This window comes from Fundulus heteroclitus, chromosome 20 (genome assembly GCF_011125445.2).
Source record: "Fundulus heteroclitus isolate FHET01 chromosome 20, MU-UCD_Fhet_4.1, whole genome shotgun sequence".
NCBI classification, from domain to species: Eukaryota; Metazoa; Chordata; class Actinopteri; order Cyprinodontiformes; family Fundulidae; genus Fundulus; species Fundulus heteroclitus.
Window position 1 is genome coordinate 37,856,831 of NC_046380.1, and position 20,481 is coordinate 37,877,311.

Genomic DNA, 20,481 nt, shown 5'->3' on the forward strand with positions numbered 1-20,481 from the left:
GTTTATTGGCTTGTTTACAACTCTGGATTGCCCTGAAAACACACAACCAGACTGCTCGCATAAATCTGTGTGTTTTTCTGCTGTTTTTCATTCAGGCAACAATGGCCCATCTGTCCTCAAAGCAGGGCATGCAACCAATTGTTGTGCAAGACAGGGAAATGTGAGGGATCTGCTGATCCATAGTAAATTCACTCTGGATCACAATAATATTTAAACAAAGATCAATTGTATTACCTTTTTGTATTACCTAAATGCCAATTAATAATTCCAAAAAGAAGATTCATTCCTGGTGTTCAAACATAACTTTGCTAAATTCGATGTGAAACTTTTTATTTAGTTTAACAAAGGGTAGCAAACGCAGAATTTTTCTGCAAGACTTCATGTAATATATATATGCAAATATAATGTGGACCATTGTATTTGATAGTCAAATGATTGTTCCAAATAAGACCTTCCTTAATAATTTACTGTACACTCTTACAAAATTTTAATATGTATACGACCAATAATGAAAAGTTGTATTTATTTCACACATTTTGGCCTACTGAAAAGTATGTGCAGTAAATGTATTCAGCACTTGGTCAAGGCTCCTTTTGCATGAATTATTGCATCAATGCACCAGGACACAAAGATGGGCACCCTGTAGTTCTTCTGGTGAGGTTAAAAAAGCCCACGTTACTCTAATAGCAATCTTCATCTAATGTGTATTGTTGGCTCTGGTGTCTCTTCTCCTCAGAATATCCATATATTATCTATGCAGTTAAGGTCAGACCAGTGTTTGTCTGGAAATCCAGCACAGTGATGTTATAGTCAACAAAGCAGGAATTGGTGCTTTATACAATGTGTGTAGGTGCCAAGTCAAGCTAGAATATGAATTCAGCATATCCATAATTGCGTCAGCTGTAAGCAGCAAAAAGTGCTCTACAATTTTGTGGTAGATGGCTGCATTGGCTTTGGACTCGATAAAACCCAGTGGACCAACAGCGGCAGACGAAATAGCTCAACGAATTATCCCTAACTGTGGTAACTTCACACTGGACCTCATGCAGCTTGGATTCTGTGCCTTGTCCTCCAAAGTCTAGGACCTTGATTTTGAAATTAAAGCAACATTTACTCTAATCTAAAGGAAGACTTTTAGACCTCTAAGCAACAGTCTAGTTTTCTGCTGCTTCGTCCAGGTAAGATGCTTCTAGCATTTGTGGTTTAGTATTAGCTTGACACAGGGAGTGTAGCCCGTGTCCTGTAGTCCGTGTCCTGAATAAGTGAATGCGTCGGTGGCTCTTGAATTACTTACTCCATCTGCAGTTTACTCTTTGTGGGGACCCCAAAAATGATTGAATGGGCTTTGCTTCCCAACCCTGAGGTTATCCCTACTGCTTGTGTACTTTTTTCTACCATACGTTGTCTTTCCACTCAACTTTCCATTTGTATGCCTACATTCAGCACTCTGAACAGCCAGTCTCTTGGCAATGGCCCTCCACATGGCCTTACGTTCCATGTGGAGAGAGGCAATGACTGTGTGATAGACAACTGTCAAATAAGCAATCTTCCTCATGGCTGTGTAGGCAATCATATGGCCACATCATAACATTTGAAAAGGATTAAAAACGACAAAACTTATTTTTAAAATTTGTCATCTGTAAAAATCAAAATTTCTGAGAAATAACAGTGGAGTGTCAATAATTTTAATGATCAAAAAATAAAAATAAATGTTTAAAATGTAACTGTGTGATCTACTTTTTGATGATCTTCTAATTTCCTCAGATGCACGTAACTCCAAATGACAGCTAAGTCCTGAAGTTTAATGGAAGTATATCTAAGATAAGGCTGTAAGGAGTGCCGTTTGCTCCAGTAGCGCCACAGATCGTACTGGAACACCAACGGCCTGTGGGTTGGGTCTTTCACTGCCCTCTTTCCATCAGCAAAGCATGACCGAGTTAAGATTCTGGTTGGAATGTCAGGAGGCCCAGGGCTCTGGGCGTCACTCCCTCAGGCAGCGACGCAGCTTATGTAACAGATGTCATGCCAGTTCCTTTGTGTACACTTAAGTCAGTCAGGTCTCATCAGGTAAAAAGCAACATGGAAATCTGAGCACGTTATGGCAAATAGCCCACAGCAAGACACACTGTAAAAACCACAAAGCAGATCACCCTGAGATGGCTTTATGAGCAGCACAATCACACGCAGATAAAATATACACAGACATATTGACGCAAGCAAGCATGCACCCTGCAAAGCTGAAATAATTTATTTTCAACAGTGGCTGTCTGTCCTCAACTTCCCTCTGTGAGACTCTTACAGAGTTAGGGTTGCCTAGGTAACCCCTAGCGAGCTGCAGGGAAGTAATGATGTGTTTGTCTGCACAGCTTGGACCCTTCCCAGAAGACCCGTGTTCATGCTCCTTTATGGTTCGTGTCCCCCCTTTTGTTCCTCCTTAGAATAAAATGTGAATAAGCTCAGACATTTCAGGGTGTTTTCTGCACCTGGCTGTAAACTGCCCACAATATGTCTAGAACCTGAAAGGTGTGGGCGGGAACATATCTCTGTTCAGATGCTTATCATAGTTCACCAACAGGAATGCTTTAAGTGGACACATTTAATTGCAAGACACATGCACGAGTGCTTTACCTGATTTAAGTTTTACACCCACACCGAGCTGCCCGGTGTAATTAGTAACTCTAAATAATAACCTCCTCTCACCTGGATGACTGTGTTTCCACCCTCCAGCAGCGCGATGGCCAGCAGGATGCTCTCCTGGAAAATACGATCACTGGTGGCATTCATGATCAGGTCGATTACCAGGTCAGAAGCTCCTTCTTTATCAAGGTGGCACTGGACCTCGGCCAGGCTCAGCTCCCCTCGACCTCCAATCCCAGAGCTCACAACTAGGGTCAGAGAAGTGAAACTGATTAGAATCCATGTGTTAAAACATTTAGGTGGTGGACAATGGTAAAAAAATATGCATCAACAAATCAAATAATCACATTAAAATTTCCAGATTTTTATGACACTGGACACAATTGTGCTTGTACTTTGTCACATTTTTTGTGTTAAAACCATACACAGTATTTTAATTAAAGATTATGTTGTATTGTTTTTATACATTATATCAAGTACTTTTGACTTGACAGTTTTAGCCAATGTGACGAAAGGTTTGGACATTGTAGCTCTGAATTCACATTTAGGCCCAAAGTACTCATGGAAGGTAAAACTCTGCCCTAGTCTTAAGCCTTTTGCAACTCTATAATTTATTCTTCCGTAAATTCCCTGAATTTTAGGTATATCTATCACCCCAACTCCTGAAGGGTCATTTAGGGTCATCAAAGTTCATGGGGACTTGCCAAGTTTGCATTTTTAAACAGTTTTTAACCATTGAATATTTTCCTCTACCTGCATGGTCATACACTACAGTGTGTTGGTCTATCATTTAAAACCCAAATTATATACATTAAAACAGATAAAACTACACTAAGTTGCTTTATGGGGGTGATGTTTATGAAATTTGGTATGGAAGTATAGAGACTGTGGCTCATCCATTAGACCTTCACGTGTGCATTTAACCCACTGAGGTATTTTAATTTGTGCTGCTGCTGCCACCAAACGCATGCAGTAAGGGAGGAACTGGTGACACAACGGCACCCATCAGAGCCATCTCTGGCTGGGCAAGCAACTGAATCAACAACACATCCCGTTCTACACGGAGCTTGGAACGCCGGTCTCCTGGCAACGACACGGGCAACGTTGGGCCAAGTAGAGAGCCGCTCAGCGGCACAGCAGCCGCAGGAAAGCTTAGGGGAGTGCAAGGTCACTGGTGTGAATTAGATGCTATATTTTCTCTGTTCCTAAGCATTAGAGATGAAATGAGCCATGACTGAGGTGATGCAGTGAGAAGCAGCATGTAACATCAGTTTAGGAAAAAGGATTGTATCTTTTGAGCTTAGTCAAAATTGAGAAAAAACCGAAGGGATAACGGGATGGCCGTTTCCATGTGTTGGCAGCCGTTGCACATGAAGAAAAGACGTGATCTTCATCAGCAGACTCGACCCACAGTCGGTTCACTGCAACCCACTGGAAAGTGTCGGTGTTATCTGTTTGTGACTTTTCTGTGTAATCTGTGTACCCAACAGTCATTTCCGATATGAAAGCAACTTGATGAAAACTTTTTGATGATTTTCTTTGTTTTATATTTACTTTGGTAATGCCAGTTTTAAAGCCTAAACAAACCAAACAATCTTAGGTTCTGATTTCGTATTTATGTGCCTTCCTTGTGTTGATCGGCATCTGATTACGAAGAGAAACAGAAGAACTTTGGTACCAAAAAAGACATTTCAAGGGAAATCTCTTAAGATATCACCACCATGTTCAAATTAACAGAAGCATTCTGACTACACAGACAAAAACTTGAACATTTAAATGATTGAGCAATTGGAACATCTTGACTAGTTTTCTGTTTCCAGTGGGCTCCTAACCATTTCCTAACGATAAGTGAAAGATTTCGCATCTTTCACTTTTGCTAATCAAATTGAGCGTTACCGTGCCTAAAAAAAAGCCCCAAACCTTTTTATAGTACATCTTAAATTTACCTCAGAACTGGAAGGCATATCAGACATATCAGTTCAAGCTAACATCTAAGTGTTAGTTGGAAACTTCATTAGATGAAGCATGTGGCTTTCGCATCAGTCACACAGCTTATCAAATGCTCACGTTTTGTTTTTTTAAATCTCATTATTAAACAGACACATGGACACTGCATCGTCCAACTCACGTGTAGGTGATTTTCCTGGCGCTCCAGACGTGAGCGGCCCGTTGCTGTAGGATGTGAGGCTCTCTCTCCTCTGACCAGATTTAACATTCCCGTAGTACCGGTTGACCAAAATTTGACGTAGAGCCTCACCCTGTTAGGGAAACTCAGATTTAGTTTAAAAAAAAAAAAACGATTGAGCCAATTTGTAGAAATTAATAATAAATAGATGAAACTGAAAATGTTTTTGTCAGCTGTAAAACCCACAAGAGACAAAACCATGACAAAAAAAAAAAAAAGGATTTGGTCACACAGAAAAATCACAACTTCATTACGTTTGTTGGATTGCATAATCACTATGATAGATTTTTGTCTTAACACTTTTCAGCGACTCTTCAGATTATCAGTGTATAAAGGCTCTGGGTAAATTTGCTCCGACACCAAAATAGTACCACTTTCAGTGCTATTTAATCTCTTTTTTTCCCCTAGATTTTTTACTTGTAAAAAAATTCAAACCCTGTTACCTATTTCCATACACATTTACCTTACATCTCAGGTAATTTTGTTTTGTCTTTCTATTTTCAAGAATTGTATAAATAGACAAAAATGCTCAAATTGCCTCCATAAAAAAAAGATTCAGTTGCATATTATTTTCTAATTACAACCCATTTCCAGTTATTAAGAAAAAGATCACTGTTTGGGCGGCTTGACTTTTATAAAATATGCCCGTATAAGACAAAATGACCAAACTTCTGCTAAATGTATAATTTATTGGAGTCAGAAAATTCCCTTACAGCAGACTATGGGTAGTTTATAGAAAATTGTTTTACATCTTTCTTTCTCTTTGTCAAACTAAAGATTGTCAAAATAATTGGATAGGAATCACTGATTTAGGTTCTGGGCATCTGGACCCGTGCGCTCAGTCAATTTTCAAATTGGTTTAAAGTATGTTGTCAGCAAAGATGTTGCTGAGATGTTCAACAAAGAATTTAGTCAGGCGGCCTCTTTAGGAGGATCTAACCAGACCGAGTAGGCAGCACTCAGAATTTTCTGAAGGCTTTGGGTTTCTGAAGCATAAACTAGAACAGCTACCCAAGAGTCAGTCTCCTCTCAGACATCATAGCATGCATCCTCAGTTTGTTTTTATTTACCGGCTGGAATGTTCCACGTGGGTCCCCCACTAGGGAACCTGTATAGTACTTAAAAAAAAATTACAACCGTTTAATAATGTAGTCTGATGACTACATCCGTTGCTCTTTCCTGGATCAGTGTAATTCAAAATAGCTTGGTGGTAGCATTAAACAGTTCTTCAGTGTATCAGTGAAACGACTGAGAACCACAGGTGATGTCCTCCTGCTGATCTGGTTCACATGCTACAGCCAATAAAAGTGTCAGGGGAGTGAATGCGGGCCATGCTGTGGATGCAGCGTGACTGTGAGGGCTTCGCAACGGTTAGTCGGCTGTCGCACACCAACAGGTGGAGTCTTGGACCAGACCACAGCAAAACACTTTACCTACCCTCCTTTGATCCTCCACTTGCTTCAGTGGCTGGCTGGGATCAAGCTCCTTAAGGGTGTTGTGAGTTAGCAGAAAGCATTGAAATAAGAAGAAAATAATAAGAAATGAAAGAAAAGTTTGAAAAGGTGGGGGAAAAATAATTAAGAGAACAAAATAGGGCATTAATCCTGTGCAAATTAGTAACTTTACAAGCATGCAGGAAACAGGGTGCAGATTTGATCATGCCGTTAAGAGGGAAGTGGTTGTGTCAGGGAAGATGTGAGGTTGAGTCAAACTCATGCAAGGTTTCATGCAAAGGAGGACTGCTATTTATTCTAAAACATGCAGCACCTGCAACATTTTTAAGAGCAGTTTGTGCCATCGCGTGACACAAAAACATTAATAATATCACACCTTCTGAACCTTTTTAACTTGACGTTTGACAGCTCGGCAGATTTTCATGCCCACAGTCTGATGTGGGCAATGTCATGCTTCGGTCGCTTTCTTGTAAGGCTTTTTCCCATCACTACATTAAAAACGGATATCGCATCAAGCTAAAAGTATTTGCATAATAGAACACCAAGCTGCCAGTGGGAAGTAAACATAAAACATAATCAAATTTCCAGGTAATGGCGTCACTCACACACACACACACACAGTAGCAGCACTCTGGTATGAAATATACCTCGTCCGTGACTCCAAACCTCACCCTTATTGCAGCACCACGGTAAGAGTGGCATGCAATTGGAGTTTGGCAAAAAAAAACTAAAGAACTGCTGTCATGAGGGCATAGTTGTAGGGGTTGGATGGAGGCATCAAAAGAGAAAATGCATGAGAATGGGAAGGGACACTTTTCTGCTTAGATGAAGAGATATGAAACACCAGGCACAAATGCAATGGGATAGAACTGGTGTACAGATGTAATGAGGGGGATGTCTGATCAGCAATGACCCATATCAATGGTCTTTAAAACACACCTCTGCAGGGACTTCAGGCTCAGGTGGAGGTGCCAGCTGATTGGAGATAAAAGGATGATGTTAGTTAAGGCGGGAAGGTGTTGATTGTCTTGTGTTGCTTTTGCCATCAATGTGTAGCACCTTTTTTAGATAAAAAAACAAACAAACTACCTCATCATGTTTTATCTATAGACATGTCTTCATGTATGTATCGGATTTCTATAGCCCACTAACATGCACGACCGGACATCATCAATGTTGATGACTTAGAGCAAAGGGTGGAAGGGAACATTGCATGTTAGTTTTCATGGCTTTACTGATGAGAAAACACAGATGAGAAGCAGCATTGACCTTTTGCAGCAAGAAAGCAGAAGCTCTGTGAAAGAAAAAAAGTAATGAAAATAAATATTCTTTGTCTTCTCTTCAGCATAGACCCTGGTTACAATGCAACACGGTACTGTGTTCAGTGCTCACTGGTTCCTCTTTAGCCCATCCCCACCATGACGCTGCAAATATTACCAAAATGCACGTAGGATATGCACAAACTTTGCACCAGTTTGTGCACTGATGGGTGTGGCTACTGTACAGATGTCCCACAAAAAAAAACTTGTCGAAAGGAAAATGTGTAAACTGCTGTCACAAAAATGTTTCTTAATGAATATTAATAAGCATAAAAAAAGACTAAAAATTCACCAGAGAAAATTACCACCGAGAATACCAGACCTAACCTTTCTAGAGCACGCAATAGTGTGTTACACAAGTAATCTAATTTTAGTAAGGATCTCAAAATATACTCAACAAAAAATAGACCACAGGAAAAAGGAAGAATTAAAACATCCGCTCCTAATTGTGTGTCTCACTGCGTGACGATAAAGCAAACAAAACAAGATTGTTACATTACCACGTTACATAAAATGTTCAGACATAATGGAATTGAGATACATTTATTTTATGGTACACTCAAAAAGTGTAAAGCCGCCTAAGTAGTTGTTTAAATTGACTTTAATTTAGAGAAGAACACAAGGAAAATGCCTTGTGAACAGAATTGGCCATCCGAAATCTGAAGGCTAACCCCACACATCTGGAGTGCCACGCTGCCACATACTAACAGGCAAGCCTCAGTTTTCACTTTAACAAGCATTGGATGCTTATATAGTGCAGCAATAGATGACAGAGTACAGGACTTCAGCCATGGATAATCTTATCAGAATTGCATGCAGAGGTTCCTGAATATACAGTTCGAAAAGGAACGCTGGGCGCTATCTGTGCCTCAGTGTCGGCCTCAGACCAGACACTGATGATGTGGGTTGCTTAACAGAAACGCATGCTTCTGTATTTGATGGCGGCAATGTGTGTTGCCCTTAAAAACGCTCTTCTTCTGATCTAGGGAAACAAAACACATGGGTTCAGTCACATCAACACTCTTCGGTGAGGAATTTGCTAAGAGGACAAAAAGACAGCGACTTTCAGTATCAGAGGTATTTAAAAATTAAGTGAGAGGAAGCGCAAAAGCCGGGTTTCCCTCAGATAATGGTAGCAAGGGGCGTTATTTTTAAAAAATAATAATTCTTTTGTATTCATTAATTTGAAGTATTTTAACAGTTTTTAACCATCTTAATTTTCTGTTTTAGCTTGCCAGTGTTTTACTTGTCTATTTTAATTTTACTGTCATTTTCAGTTGTATGTACAGCACTTTGATGAACTTTGTTATTATAAAGTAATTATAAATTAAGGTTGTATGGTATAACCTAGAAGACTTGACAGCAATTGGGAAATTTTCAGTGATGTGATGTTGGGCTCTTTATTGAAATAATTTTTCTAATTATTATTACTAAATATTTCATTGCTATGATAGCCAATTTTCTAGTTATAAAATAAGGATTGGATGTTTTTATAGTTCTACAAGACAAATGGGAACCAGCTAAAATCATTACCTGCCGTCAGAGCTTTACAAAATCAATGAAGTGTATTGGTCACGGTCAGTTTTACTGACACTTGCGTAGGTAAGCTCCGTTTCCAGTTACAAGATCAAAATTAGTCCCACACACACACAACTCGACTGCACATGGGGGCTGGGTACGTGGAAAAGTAAACACAAACACAAAGCCTAACTTGGGCATAGGCCTACCCAGTTGTGCCACGTTCCGCTGATTAATTGTGCAACTGGACAGGAATTCCCCTGCATGAAGTCTCCTTTAACGTCAACAATGATTTCCACAGAAATTAAAATCATGCATCGTGCAAGCAACTGAAGGCACATTCAGAATCTGTCAGCATGATTGAACTCAGCGTCTCCATTTTCTAATGCTTAAACATCCATTGCTTAAGTGATCTGACAAATCTTTTACTTCCCCAAGAACTCATCTGCAGCTTTTTTAGCTACAGAAAGAACAGTCATCATTTCGACTTGACCTTCATAGCTTTTAGCATCACATCTATTTGCCGTGTTTTTTCGCAACTCTAAAAAAATAATAAAAATAATCTCCAAAGTAGTAGTGTAGAAAAACTAATGTGATGCAAAGAATTACATGGACAAAGACAGTTAAGGACATAAATAGTTCATTGCATCTTTTCAAGGGGCCACCAGCAATAGTCATTTCTGTCATTCTTCAGACATGAAAGCTTCAAGCATGAATTTGTGTTTCTAGAAAACACCAAAAAAGGTAATGAAATAGAACAGTAATTTTATTCTGCTATCCTCAAGTATCAAGAGTCTGTGCTTTGTGCTCAGTAAATCTTCCCTTTTAGCTTGACTCTGTAAGCCATTACCACAGAGATCCACACATCACTAGCGAGTTTAAATTCCAGGGATAGAAATGGGGGGAACTAGATTAAAATATGGTTGGCACTTAAATTACTTCTGCTAGAGAGCTAGATTGAGACCAAGACTTGAGCAAGTTACGCCCTGGCTGCACAATGCAGATAAACATCTAGAGCTCCCCCCATTGGCTGACAGCAAAAACTACAGACTAAAACTTTAAGAGTTTCCTGCATGCTGAAAATATAACAATAAATGAACAAAAAGGTGACATTATGGAACAAAAACTTAAAGAATGAAGAAAACATGGCTGAATTTAATAATGAAGACACAGGGAAGAAAGCTGTGAGAAAACTGCAAGAGAAAAATAGGTGACAATGAAATGGAAAAATCTGTGAAATGACAAGAAATAAATGTGCTAAAGCAAAAGAAATAGGAAAAAGAAGAACACACAAAGAGGCACTGAAAGAAAAATCAACTCTTTTAACCCTTGCCGTTATGCACAAACACTTATAGTAAAATGGCCCAGAAATGAATCAGAACGGTTCTTCATGATTCTTCCCTGGCTTGGTTGTAATCACCTTATTATTGCAGGTAAAAATGAAATGTGACCTGGGGGAAAAGTCACATGGCATCATCCTGCTCACTCATCATCCTGAGTGAATATGCAAAATCTGGAGCATGGACTGGGCATGCAGCTACAAGAAGTGTCAGGCAGACTGTCAGACAGTAGTGAAACTAACAGCTGCACTCATTCCTGGGGACCTTTGGCTTGCTGTTTGGGTTTAGGAGGGCCTAATTGTGCGTGTGTGTGTGTGTGTGTGTGTTTTAACACTTGGGTTACGTAACAAGTAGGGACAGTTTATCTTGCAGTTGGGACGCGGTTCAGGCTGCCATGCTCCTCTCAGTCAGACCCCTGCATGCTGTTGGTAATGTGAGTGAGTATACGTACGGTTGAGTGACATAGAGCACGTACCGGGGTGCTGAGGATCGGGGCAAGGGTACATGTGTACAATCTTAAGTTACTGCTGATGGGCAGCGAGTTGCCATAACAAAGTGCTGTTCTGACTGATAAAGTTTTTTTTTTTTTTTTTTTTTTTTTGGAAGGAGGGGATTTCCAACACTTCAGCACCAAAGAGCCAGTAACAAGGAGGAAAGGAAGCAGGGAAAACAAAACAGAGACATAACAGAGAAACTGAGAGCATGCTGCTTCCTGCAACTCTGGAAAGACCCTTTCCAATAAATTCGCTCCATTTCCTCGCCAAACATCTTTGTTAAGTCCCTCGTACTCAGCATTCTCTTGACTGAGCATTATACCACTGGCCCGTTTTTCACTTCTCAATGTTTTGAGGTGGTTTTAACAAGTTCTGCACTGAGTCACACAGATTCTACGGCTTTGACAAAGTGTTCTTTCAGTTTTGATATATTTAATGAATTCAGGAGAAACCGGTAGGCGGCTTGAAATAATGCAATCTTTGCCATCAACAAATGAACAGAACAGCCACATCTCATCTTCCACTTTCACATTTACAGTAAATAACATAAAAAGAGATGAATTGTGTGAATTAATAATACATTTAAGAGTCGCCACACCTTTTTTTTAATCTTTTCCTGTGGTATGTGATGCACTGAAAAACACTCTATGCGAGTGTAAACGTGAGGAAATGAAGCGTATTTTGTGAAACTATCACATCTGTGAAGCATGTCTGTCCCTTCTGATGTGTTTGTTCAGTGCATGCATACTGGGATGAAGGGTGTAGATCGTTTAATGTATCAGGTCAGAGTACATACATTTTGTGCTGATTGCTCTACGTTTTTTTACATTTCCTTTTGCATTTTAAAGATGACGGCTCATAAGTTGTCAAATAATTATTAGTCAAAACAACCAGAAAGTAGGTTAATCTGCCATCAGTTGCTGCAGTTCCATGAATTTGGCATTCCAAGGTCACTGAATCTTCAACTTTGCAGAAAGAGTCTCTGTATAGTATAGAATAAGATTTATGGAACAATTTAGTAGCATTTGTCTAAATTCTGGAGCAGCAGCGCAAGTGTGCTTTATACACAGTGTCTCAGAGTTGTGGAGCGTAGCTAATGCCACAGAAATGTTCCTCATATACAAAACAAATGGGACTACTTTGAACAACAGATGCATCTAGAATCAACTGTTAATCAAAATTGCCTGGTTTTTAAGTATGATCGGCATTGACTGGTGACTGGCTTTTCAGTAAAGTTCACAAATTTGCTATCTGTAGTCAGGTCATACTAACAACAACTTTCTTCGGTGTGAAAGTTCTTCCTGCATAATGAAGAGTGAAAGCTCGCTGTTTTACCAGTGAGGTCTTACAAATACTCATAGGAGAGACTGAAAGATGAAAGAAACTGTTTTAGAAGAAATTATTTTTCTTTGACACGTTAAGACATGTCTGTGGTTCATTCAGGCTGGAAGAGAGTCAGAGAGAGCAAACCTTTAACCAAATAACAGGAAGGGTGAAGAGAGAAAAAGCAAAGTTGCTTGGTATTATCCATATAAACCTTTAGTCACTGTCATGAAACAGGCTAAAATGTGAAACGTTGCTAACGTCTGATTTCTCAGTGAGGGAAAGGATCTACATTCTCGTGCCCAAATCTTGCTCCATTTGTAATGCTAACAGAAATTCAAAACCCAAACATTAAAGCAAGTTCAAAATGTAATTTCTGTGCGATCTTGTAGTCATTTTCAAACAAAATGAAATGAATTAAACCCTATTTTACACCACCTGCATCTCTTACATACAACTGTTTCCTCTGCTCCAAACAAAGGACATCCATAAACAGTCACACCCTGAAGCCAGAAACAAATAGGTTGAATGCTATTCATTTATCATCTCATTTTGAAAATCTTTAAAGAGAAACTCATTCCATAAAAGTTAAACAACAAAACTTGACTTTTTTTCCCAAAGTAAAAGTACTTAGGAAAAAAAGTCCAGTTGTTTTGTTTTTTTTACTTTTTTGGAATGACCATGACCTGGATGACTGAGAATCTTCACCAGCACATTAAAAGAGAAACATAAAAAAAAAAAAAAAAAAAAAAAATCAACTCTAATTCATCTCTAATGGACATAAATAAAAAGCCAAAATTTTAGGTGCAACCTGAAAATATTACAACTGGCAGCTCAATCAAGAAATGTTTTAGATTCTAATCCCAATACAGAAATGCAGAATTTATCACTGGAACTATGTGAACTATAGTATTCCTTAAATAGCCAAAAGTACTAGACCAATGGGAACCCATTCAATGTTATAAACTTGTGTTCACCAGAAGGTATTCAGTAGTGTATTTCAGAAGCATAAAAACGAACTAATATTGCTTACATGGACTCAGAGACAGCAAAAAACTATACATGTGCAAGCAGGACAGAGAGCACATCAATTAAACTAGTATTGTTAATAATATACTAGAGTTTGACATGGAGTCCACAAGCCACTATTGATGTAGGAAAACACAAAACAAGGAGGGATGGTCTAAGCTGCTGACATGTGCCACAGATGGGATTGCGAAGCTCAAAGTCTACTTCAAAGAACAATTATGCCTATTTTGTTAGTGGGAGACAAGCCAATGAAAGTCACAATAGTAAGTAAAATGATCAACCTCAGCCACATCCATTTCATCATCAAAGGCAATCAGCTGCAAGAGAGAAAGTATAGGAGGCAGACAGTTAGTAGAGCTTGTTAGTGAGATAAAGCCCCCTTCACAAATGTGCACATGTAAAGCTTTTTATAAGAACATACAGTGCCTTTCACATTTATTGGCACCAGTGGTAAACATGTGTAAAAATCCCTAAAAATAAGATACCTTTTGGATACGTTTTAACTTCAATTTGAGAAATTTTATTCAGAGGGGAAATGCATCTGACTTTACAGTAGGAATAAACATTCCCCACTGAATGAATGTACCTAAATTAAAGGCTGGATTTTTGTTTAACTTAGGCTTCAGCAATAAAACCTTTATTTTACAGACTTTTCACTCATCTTCACCAGGGCTGCCAATAAGTGTAGAAGGCGCTTTAACATGTTAAGTTAGTAGATGATATTAGCCTGTCTATGACTAATTAACATTTGAAGAAATAATTGTTCTTGCCACGTTTTTCAAACACTTAGTAACTGATCTGGGTAACACTTCTTGAGAACTTCATCAGTGGCTTTCATCAAAAGGTGGCCACAAAGCGCGCCGACTGAATAGTGAATTCAGTTAGGATGACACAAACTGGCAATTCGCTTTTAAAAATAAGATACCTCTACAGATGCTCAGACAGTCAATGGGGCTTTCTCAAAAAAAAAAATTTCTAAACCACAATCATATTTACTAACTACCAACCAGAAAAAATTAGTATGAGATAAGTGGTAATATATTCTCATGGTAATGGACATTATATGAACATTATATGAAGTAGGCTTGATACCAGATTCTTCTTTTTGTGGCACTAGCGGGCTTTATTGAAAGTAAACTGACAGGAAGGGGCTAAGAGATTGGGAGAAGAAATGTGGCAAAAGTCCGCGGGCCGGATTCGAACCCCAGACAGCCGCATCGAGGACTAAACCCTCCACATATATGGGACACGCGGGTTACCCTAAAGTCCCTTAAATTTAAGGGACTTTAGGTTACCCCAGCGCCACCAGCGTGCCAAAAGAGCCTTCATTCGAGCCCGATAGATGATGTAATGCCAAAACGAGATTCATGCTTTAGGCATTTGTTGCTGCTTTAAGAGAAAGTCATTTTTGCAACTAAATCAGTATTTTGGCTTATTTGCACTGCTTAGTGAACTGTTCAGATCATATCTGAAAAACTGTTTTGCATCAGTTTTAGAGTCTCACCACCCTCAAATACTCCACAACTATACAAATATAAAATTAGTGTGCGCACTACATAAAAACAGAGCACCTAAAGAGATTAATCAAAAGGTGTCAAATAAAACTACCAAGTTCCTGGGGTGAATTCAGAACCAGTGACTGACCTCGCAAATAAAACATTCGTAGTTACTATAAAGTTACCGTGTGTTAGTACAGAGATGTTTAACAGCCAATGCGGGGCATAGAGAATGGTTGTGTGAAAGAACTGGACCATGCATGTTGTTAATAGTGTTAATATTGCAGCTTTGAGTAATTTTGATCATTTGTGCACTGTGTGGTTGTTGTGTTTTTCTTTTCTTTTCAAAAAGAGGATAACAATAGGTGAATCAAATTTTGATACTAGGTTTTTCCACATCAGCTGTCAAAAACATTCTTTGTAGACAAAGTTGGAATTATGTCCAAATTGTAGCGGCTGCAGGGATTTTAAATGAAAGCTCTACAAGACTGTAAAATCCTTTCTACGAACTATTTGAGCTTCTGATGAAACTAAAAAGGGAAAGAAGTCATACATGTTATTTTCTATCAACTTCCTGAAAGTTTGTTGCAGTTAAGCAGCGTGTCATATTTGGTACCATCTTGGCCAAAACCACATTCAGAACAGAAACACCACGAAGCATACCTTCACCCCATAGCCCCGATCTTTAGTCATCATTTCCCTGAGTGTTTGCAGAACTTTGATGCACAGACGTTCCTCATTCTCCTCCAGGAGCTGCTTGGTGTGTTTGATCAGCCTGGTTGAGAAGGTGGAAAAAAAAAATAAATCGAAAATGAAAAGTACTTCTATATTTTGTGATTCTGAGTTTGCTGCTGTAAATCCAACAACAAGCAATACAGTAAGAGGTCAAATCGACAGTCTGAAGGAACTTAACAACACATGAGCTGCTTGAAATTAAAGCTACATAAAAGGAAGACATTTAGGCCTGAAAGATTAGTTGTCACAAATCAAGCTAGTTGTGTTTTGTACTTTAAAGCCTTAAATCCACAATACAAGCATACAGGGTTGATGGCATTGCCTGAACTTCTAGGGCTGCTTTGGATTCATTGCGTGACCTTGGGCGACTGTGGCATAGTGGGTCTTGCAATTTGGAGGGTTGTGGGCTTGATTCCAGCTTTCTTCTGTCACATGTCAATGTGCCCTTGGGCAAGGTATTTAACCCCAAGTTGCCTACCAATCTGTATGAATGTGTGCAAGTTAGTGAGTGCAACTGGGTGAATGTGGCTCTAGTCTAGGCGGCGTTAGCGGTCAGTAGGACTAGAAAAGTGCTATAAATTCAGTCTAATTACCATTTATAGACTTCACATTTACCTCATTTATTAAGGTGGCTTCTACAGCAATCTTACATTAGCATAACACTACTAACACCAAATGTCCTCTATCGATGTTGACAACTGGCCCATATATTAATGGTATACAGGGTGAGCTTCTACAGGACCCTTTATGCTAACTGGGCAAATGGTTCCTTGAAAATCCCTCATTTCATCCAAAAGTCGCTGTGAGTGCTGACTGGTACTGCTAAAAGAAGTCCTATTTTTCCAGATTTTTAGCCTCTCTATAATGGCTGCCTGTGAAATTTAGTGAATAATTCCAAATCCTTCTTATCACATGTAAGGCTTTTAACAGCCAAGCTTAGACTTACATAAAAGTTTTTGTTGTCCATAACTGTACAAAAATCATTTATTTTGAGAATCCAGGCCTACCATTTGTTACTAAAGTTTCTAGAACTAGAATGGGAGGAACAGCTTTCAGTTTCAGGATCCTCTCTCATGAAATGACCTTCCTATTTGGTGGTGTGACAAATAAATCCTCGAAAGACGCTTTTACTTCACCACCTTGCGTGTTAACCACATTTCAAGACAAGATACATTTGTAGCACAGGTGTTGTTTTTCCCCAAGTTTTGTTTTCCCACCATGTATGCTTACTGTCACCTTCTGATTAAGCCCGATAAAACTCTAGAAGCATATGGAACAACAGAAAATTATAGAACCCCCCTCCTCCCCCCTAAAAAAACAAAGAATGGACTTTGAAAACATTTAAAACATAATGAGAGAGCTGAAAACTGTTCTAACACCATTACTGGGACAGATAAAAGAGTCAGAACTTTAATTTTAGAGTTGACATTCTCTAAAGATGTTTACACTAAATAACATTTAAGCATTTTAAGCTGTAAGGATTCTTATATATATTAAACAGTATAAGCCACAAGTTCCATAGGAATAATTAACCAATAAACATGAAGTATTTTATTTAGCTTTAAGTACATTTTTCCTTTATCATTTATTTCTTTGGAACAACTGGCAGCATAAGATTCAGCAAATCATGTTTGTGGCCAACTTCTGCTGGTAACACTCTTTTTGATTGACCACCTCTTGGCTGTACCCTCAGACACACATCATAATATTTCAATTTCACTTAGCAAAAGTTGTAGTTTAATGTCACATGTCCAGCTTGGGCTGATTTAATGGCAGCAATATGAAAGAGAAAGAAATCCATTTTAGTAATAATTGACAGAGTTAAGAGTGGCGTTGTTGTACCATATTTAATTCTTAAAAACTCTTCAACTTTCTGTGATGGTGAGCAAAACAGATCCTTCCTACAAGAAAAAAGAAAATCCATAATCATGCTGCTTTTGTGGGATGTTTTTCAGTTTGCCAGTTTATGGGTGTGTACAGATATGACTCAGTCTGAGGAAGCCTTATTGCTTACCCTTAAAAGTCCATCTCATTGAGTTATATAATAAAATTAGTACTTCCATAAATTTAAATAGCTCAATAAAGCAAAAATCGTATGCAGTATAACTCGTATCAATAGTATCAGAACTCAAGGCTCACTTTGATATGAATCCCCCGCTTTCACATTTCTTGCGAGCGTCTGTGTTCTCGGGGAAGAGCAGCTCAGGACGGTGGAGGACATCCACCAGTACCGAGAGTTCAGCTTGGACCAGCGGCCTCAGTCGATCCTCAAGAGCAGAAACGATGTCCTGCAGCGCACAACGATAAAGCCAGAAGGGGAAGGTTATCAAAAAGAAACCTAAATAAACTACAAAAAAAGCGCTAAAAGTGCAGATAGAATGTTAGCATTACACGTTCACAAGTCTACATATATTATAACTTTTTAGAACCAAGTTCTAATTCTTATATTCCTTACAGTATAGTGACAACAATCCTCAATGTAGGCAATTCGCACATTTTTTTTTTTTTTTTTTTTTTTTTTTTTTTTAGGGATTTTTCATGGCTCTAGTGGCTCACTTTTTTATGACAGTAGGCTGACAGGAAGGGGGTGGAAGAGAGGGAGAGACATGCGGCAAATGACCGCGGGTCGGATTTGAACCCGGGTAAAATCCGCCCCACCCTTTAGTCCTCCCATATACGCAGGATATAGTCCTCCGTATATGGGAGGACTAAAGGCATACGTATATGGGTCGCGCTACCCGCTGCGCCAGGACGCGCCCAATGTGCACAAAGTTAACAAAATCAGTTTTTTGGCGTAAAGGACAGCCACATGCGAGTTTGTCTGAGTATTGGTCCCATTTATGCTCCAGGTTTTCACTTACTGAGGAAACACTGATTTTTAGAGATAATATGAATAATTTTCAATTAACTAAGGGTGGGAAAACCTTTCTTTTGATCTTTCACATTTATTACTGACCATGTAAAGTTAAATCAAATAATAAAAAAACTCCATGTCATTTTGTTCTATCTATAAACTAAAGGCAGATACATTTAGTTTAGTTAACCTCTAAGTCACAAACTGAAAGTAAAAAAAAAAAAAAAAGTAAACAAAGACCTGTAACTACACTCAGTAGTATAGGACTCCTAAGCAAGTCATTATTCTCCATGTACTGATACATCAAGCCTAAAAAAAAAAAAAATCTAAATATTCATTATGGATGTCATTTTAGTTAATTATGACCTATCTGATTAAGATGAAAGAAAAAAAAAAAAAAAACAACATACAAAGCTGTGACGCAACCAAGTGGAGAATTATTAACTAAAGACAATGGAAACAGAGGATATGTAGTGTCTGATAGGAGGTCAGTCACAACAACCGAAACCTGCCTTTGAACAACATAACTGTACAGAGTCTGTGTCACGGTCAGGACTGTTTGTTTTATCAAGAAAAGAATGAACGCCTCAGCCAAACCCAGTTTCCTGTGAGCATGGAGATAACAGCTGATCTGGACCGGGCTAGTCACTGAATTTTTTTTATGTACTTCCAGAGAATACTTGACTCATGTGTTACAAGAAAGTGGGTGTAGCAGCTTTTCCCATTACTGAAAGCACTATTTTTACGGATGACCTGCAAAGTTCAGGAGAACTCCGCAGGAGACAGAGTTACAAAAACCATTTGGCTGCTTGCGGCAAAGTACAAAAACAAACATGTTGAGAAAGACCTAATAATTCACAGGGTGTCTTGCAAACCACTGAACATGTAAACTACTGAGCTTTGTTTTATTTGAGTATCTTCAAGTTTCTGCCACGGGCCCTTTTCCTGCAGAGGGATTGTTTGAATATAGACTATATAACAAGGATAAAATAAGATAAATACAAGTAGGGGGGGCTGTCAAAAGGGTTAGCAGTTCTGTTAAAATTCCATGTTTTGAAAATTTTAATATTGAAATCATAAAATATTTCCATACTTGTTCCATTTCTACATCTATAAAAACTACAAAATGTGCTTTAACCTGATAGCATGATACTCTGATACTTTTATTTTCAGTATTTAATCTTCATGTTGTGATTGTGTGTTAAATTCCCACGTTCCAAAACTTCTCCAATTTTTTTAGATCAGATTGTGGGAGAATCTCTGGTCCACAGTCGTCTTCAGTATACTTCTGGTTTGGTCGTTCAAACGTTTTGGCAAAGACAGTGTTTTGTTGATATTGTTGCACTTTTTACAATTTGATCCACTTTGTGGTTGCTTTTCTTCAGATGGCGCTGATTATTTTTGTCAGAGCATAATGCTGCCAGCACCGTGTTTCATTGTGGGTTTGGTGTTCTTTAATGGATGCTCAGCACTGATTCTATGACAAGTTCAGCTTCTGGAGTTGTGGCTCAAAGCTAAATTTCCTCACAAGTATTTGGGAGATGTTAACCAGCCTGGATGTTTTCTTTGCAAGAAAAGGCTTCTGTTTTGCAACCCCACTTCTTAGTCCAAACACAGTTCAGCCCAAAAATATCCAAACCCAGAGTAGATTTTGATTTTAAACCATTTGCCTTTAAAATAAATTTCTTTTAGGAAATGAGACCAGTATTCAAATATTATAAAACAATGATCAAGCAATATTTTGATGATTTATCTTTGGTTATGAGTGCTATGTCTTTGAAGTTGGAAGGCCTACTTACCATCACCCTAATCCTTAGCTCCCTTCAGATCTCAGATCCAGGCTTGGACTCTGAAAATGTTGATATCCCCATCTTATTTATGTCAACTTATACGACTTTCTGAACATGGCAGATCCCTGAGGTCAACTTTTATTAGATGTTCCACCAACTAGGCTGAAGCATTGGGTTACTGCTTTTATCTTTCTGTTGTCTACTTCATCTTTTATTGTGTTTTTATTGTGTTATATATTAAGCGTGTTTTGTTTTGTTGCACAGCACTTTGGAAACATTTTTTGTTGTTAAAATTTTGCTATATAAA

The 20,481-nt window shown here is 38.6% G+C and overlaps 1 protein-coding gene across 4 annotated transcripts in view; it reads right to left on the reverse strand.

Moving 5' to 3' along the window:
* The window catches only part of itpr1b (inositol 1,4,5-trisphosphate receptor, type 1b), a 131,715-nt gene that overhangs the window by 62,285 nt on the left and 48,949 nt on the right, over positions 1 to 20,481 (reverse strand). For 2 of the 4 annotated variants that reach the window (XM_036151868.1, XM_021322407.2), the window contains 7 exons: positions 17,670 to 17,818; positions 15,459 to 15,570; positions 13,581 to 13,616; positions 7,216 to 7,251; positions 6,260 to 6,307; positions 4,766 to 4,895; positions 2,701 to 2,885 (listed from right to left, as the gene is read on the reverse strand). In XM_036151868.1, coding sequence (XP_036007761.1) covers positions 2,701 to 2,885; positions 4,766 to 4,895; positions 6,260 to 6,307; positions 7,216 to 7,251; positions 13,581 to 13,616; positions 15,459 to 15,570; positions 17,670 to 17,818 — 696 coding nt within the window. The remainder of the gene's footprint in view (positions 1 to 2,700; positions 2,886 to 4,765; positions 4,896 to 6,259; positions 6,308 to 7,215; positions 7,252 to 13,580; positions 13,617 to 15,458; positions 15,571 to 17,669; positions 17,819 to 20,481) is intronic. The other 2 variants (XM_036151869.1, XM_012874222.3) reach the window with 2 other exon arrangements.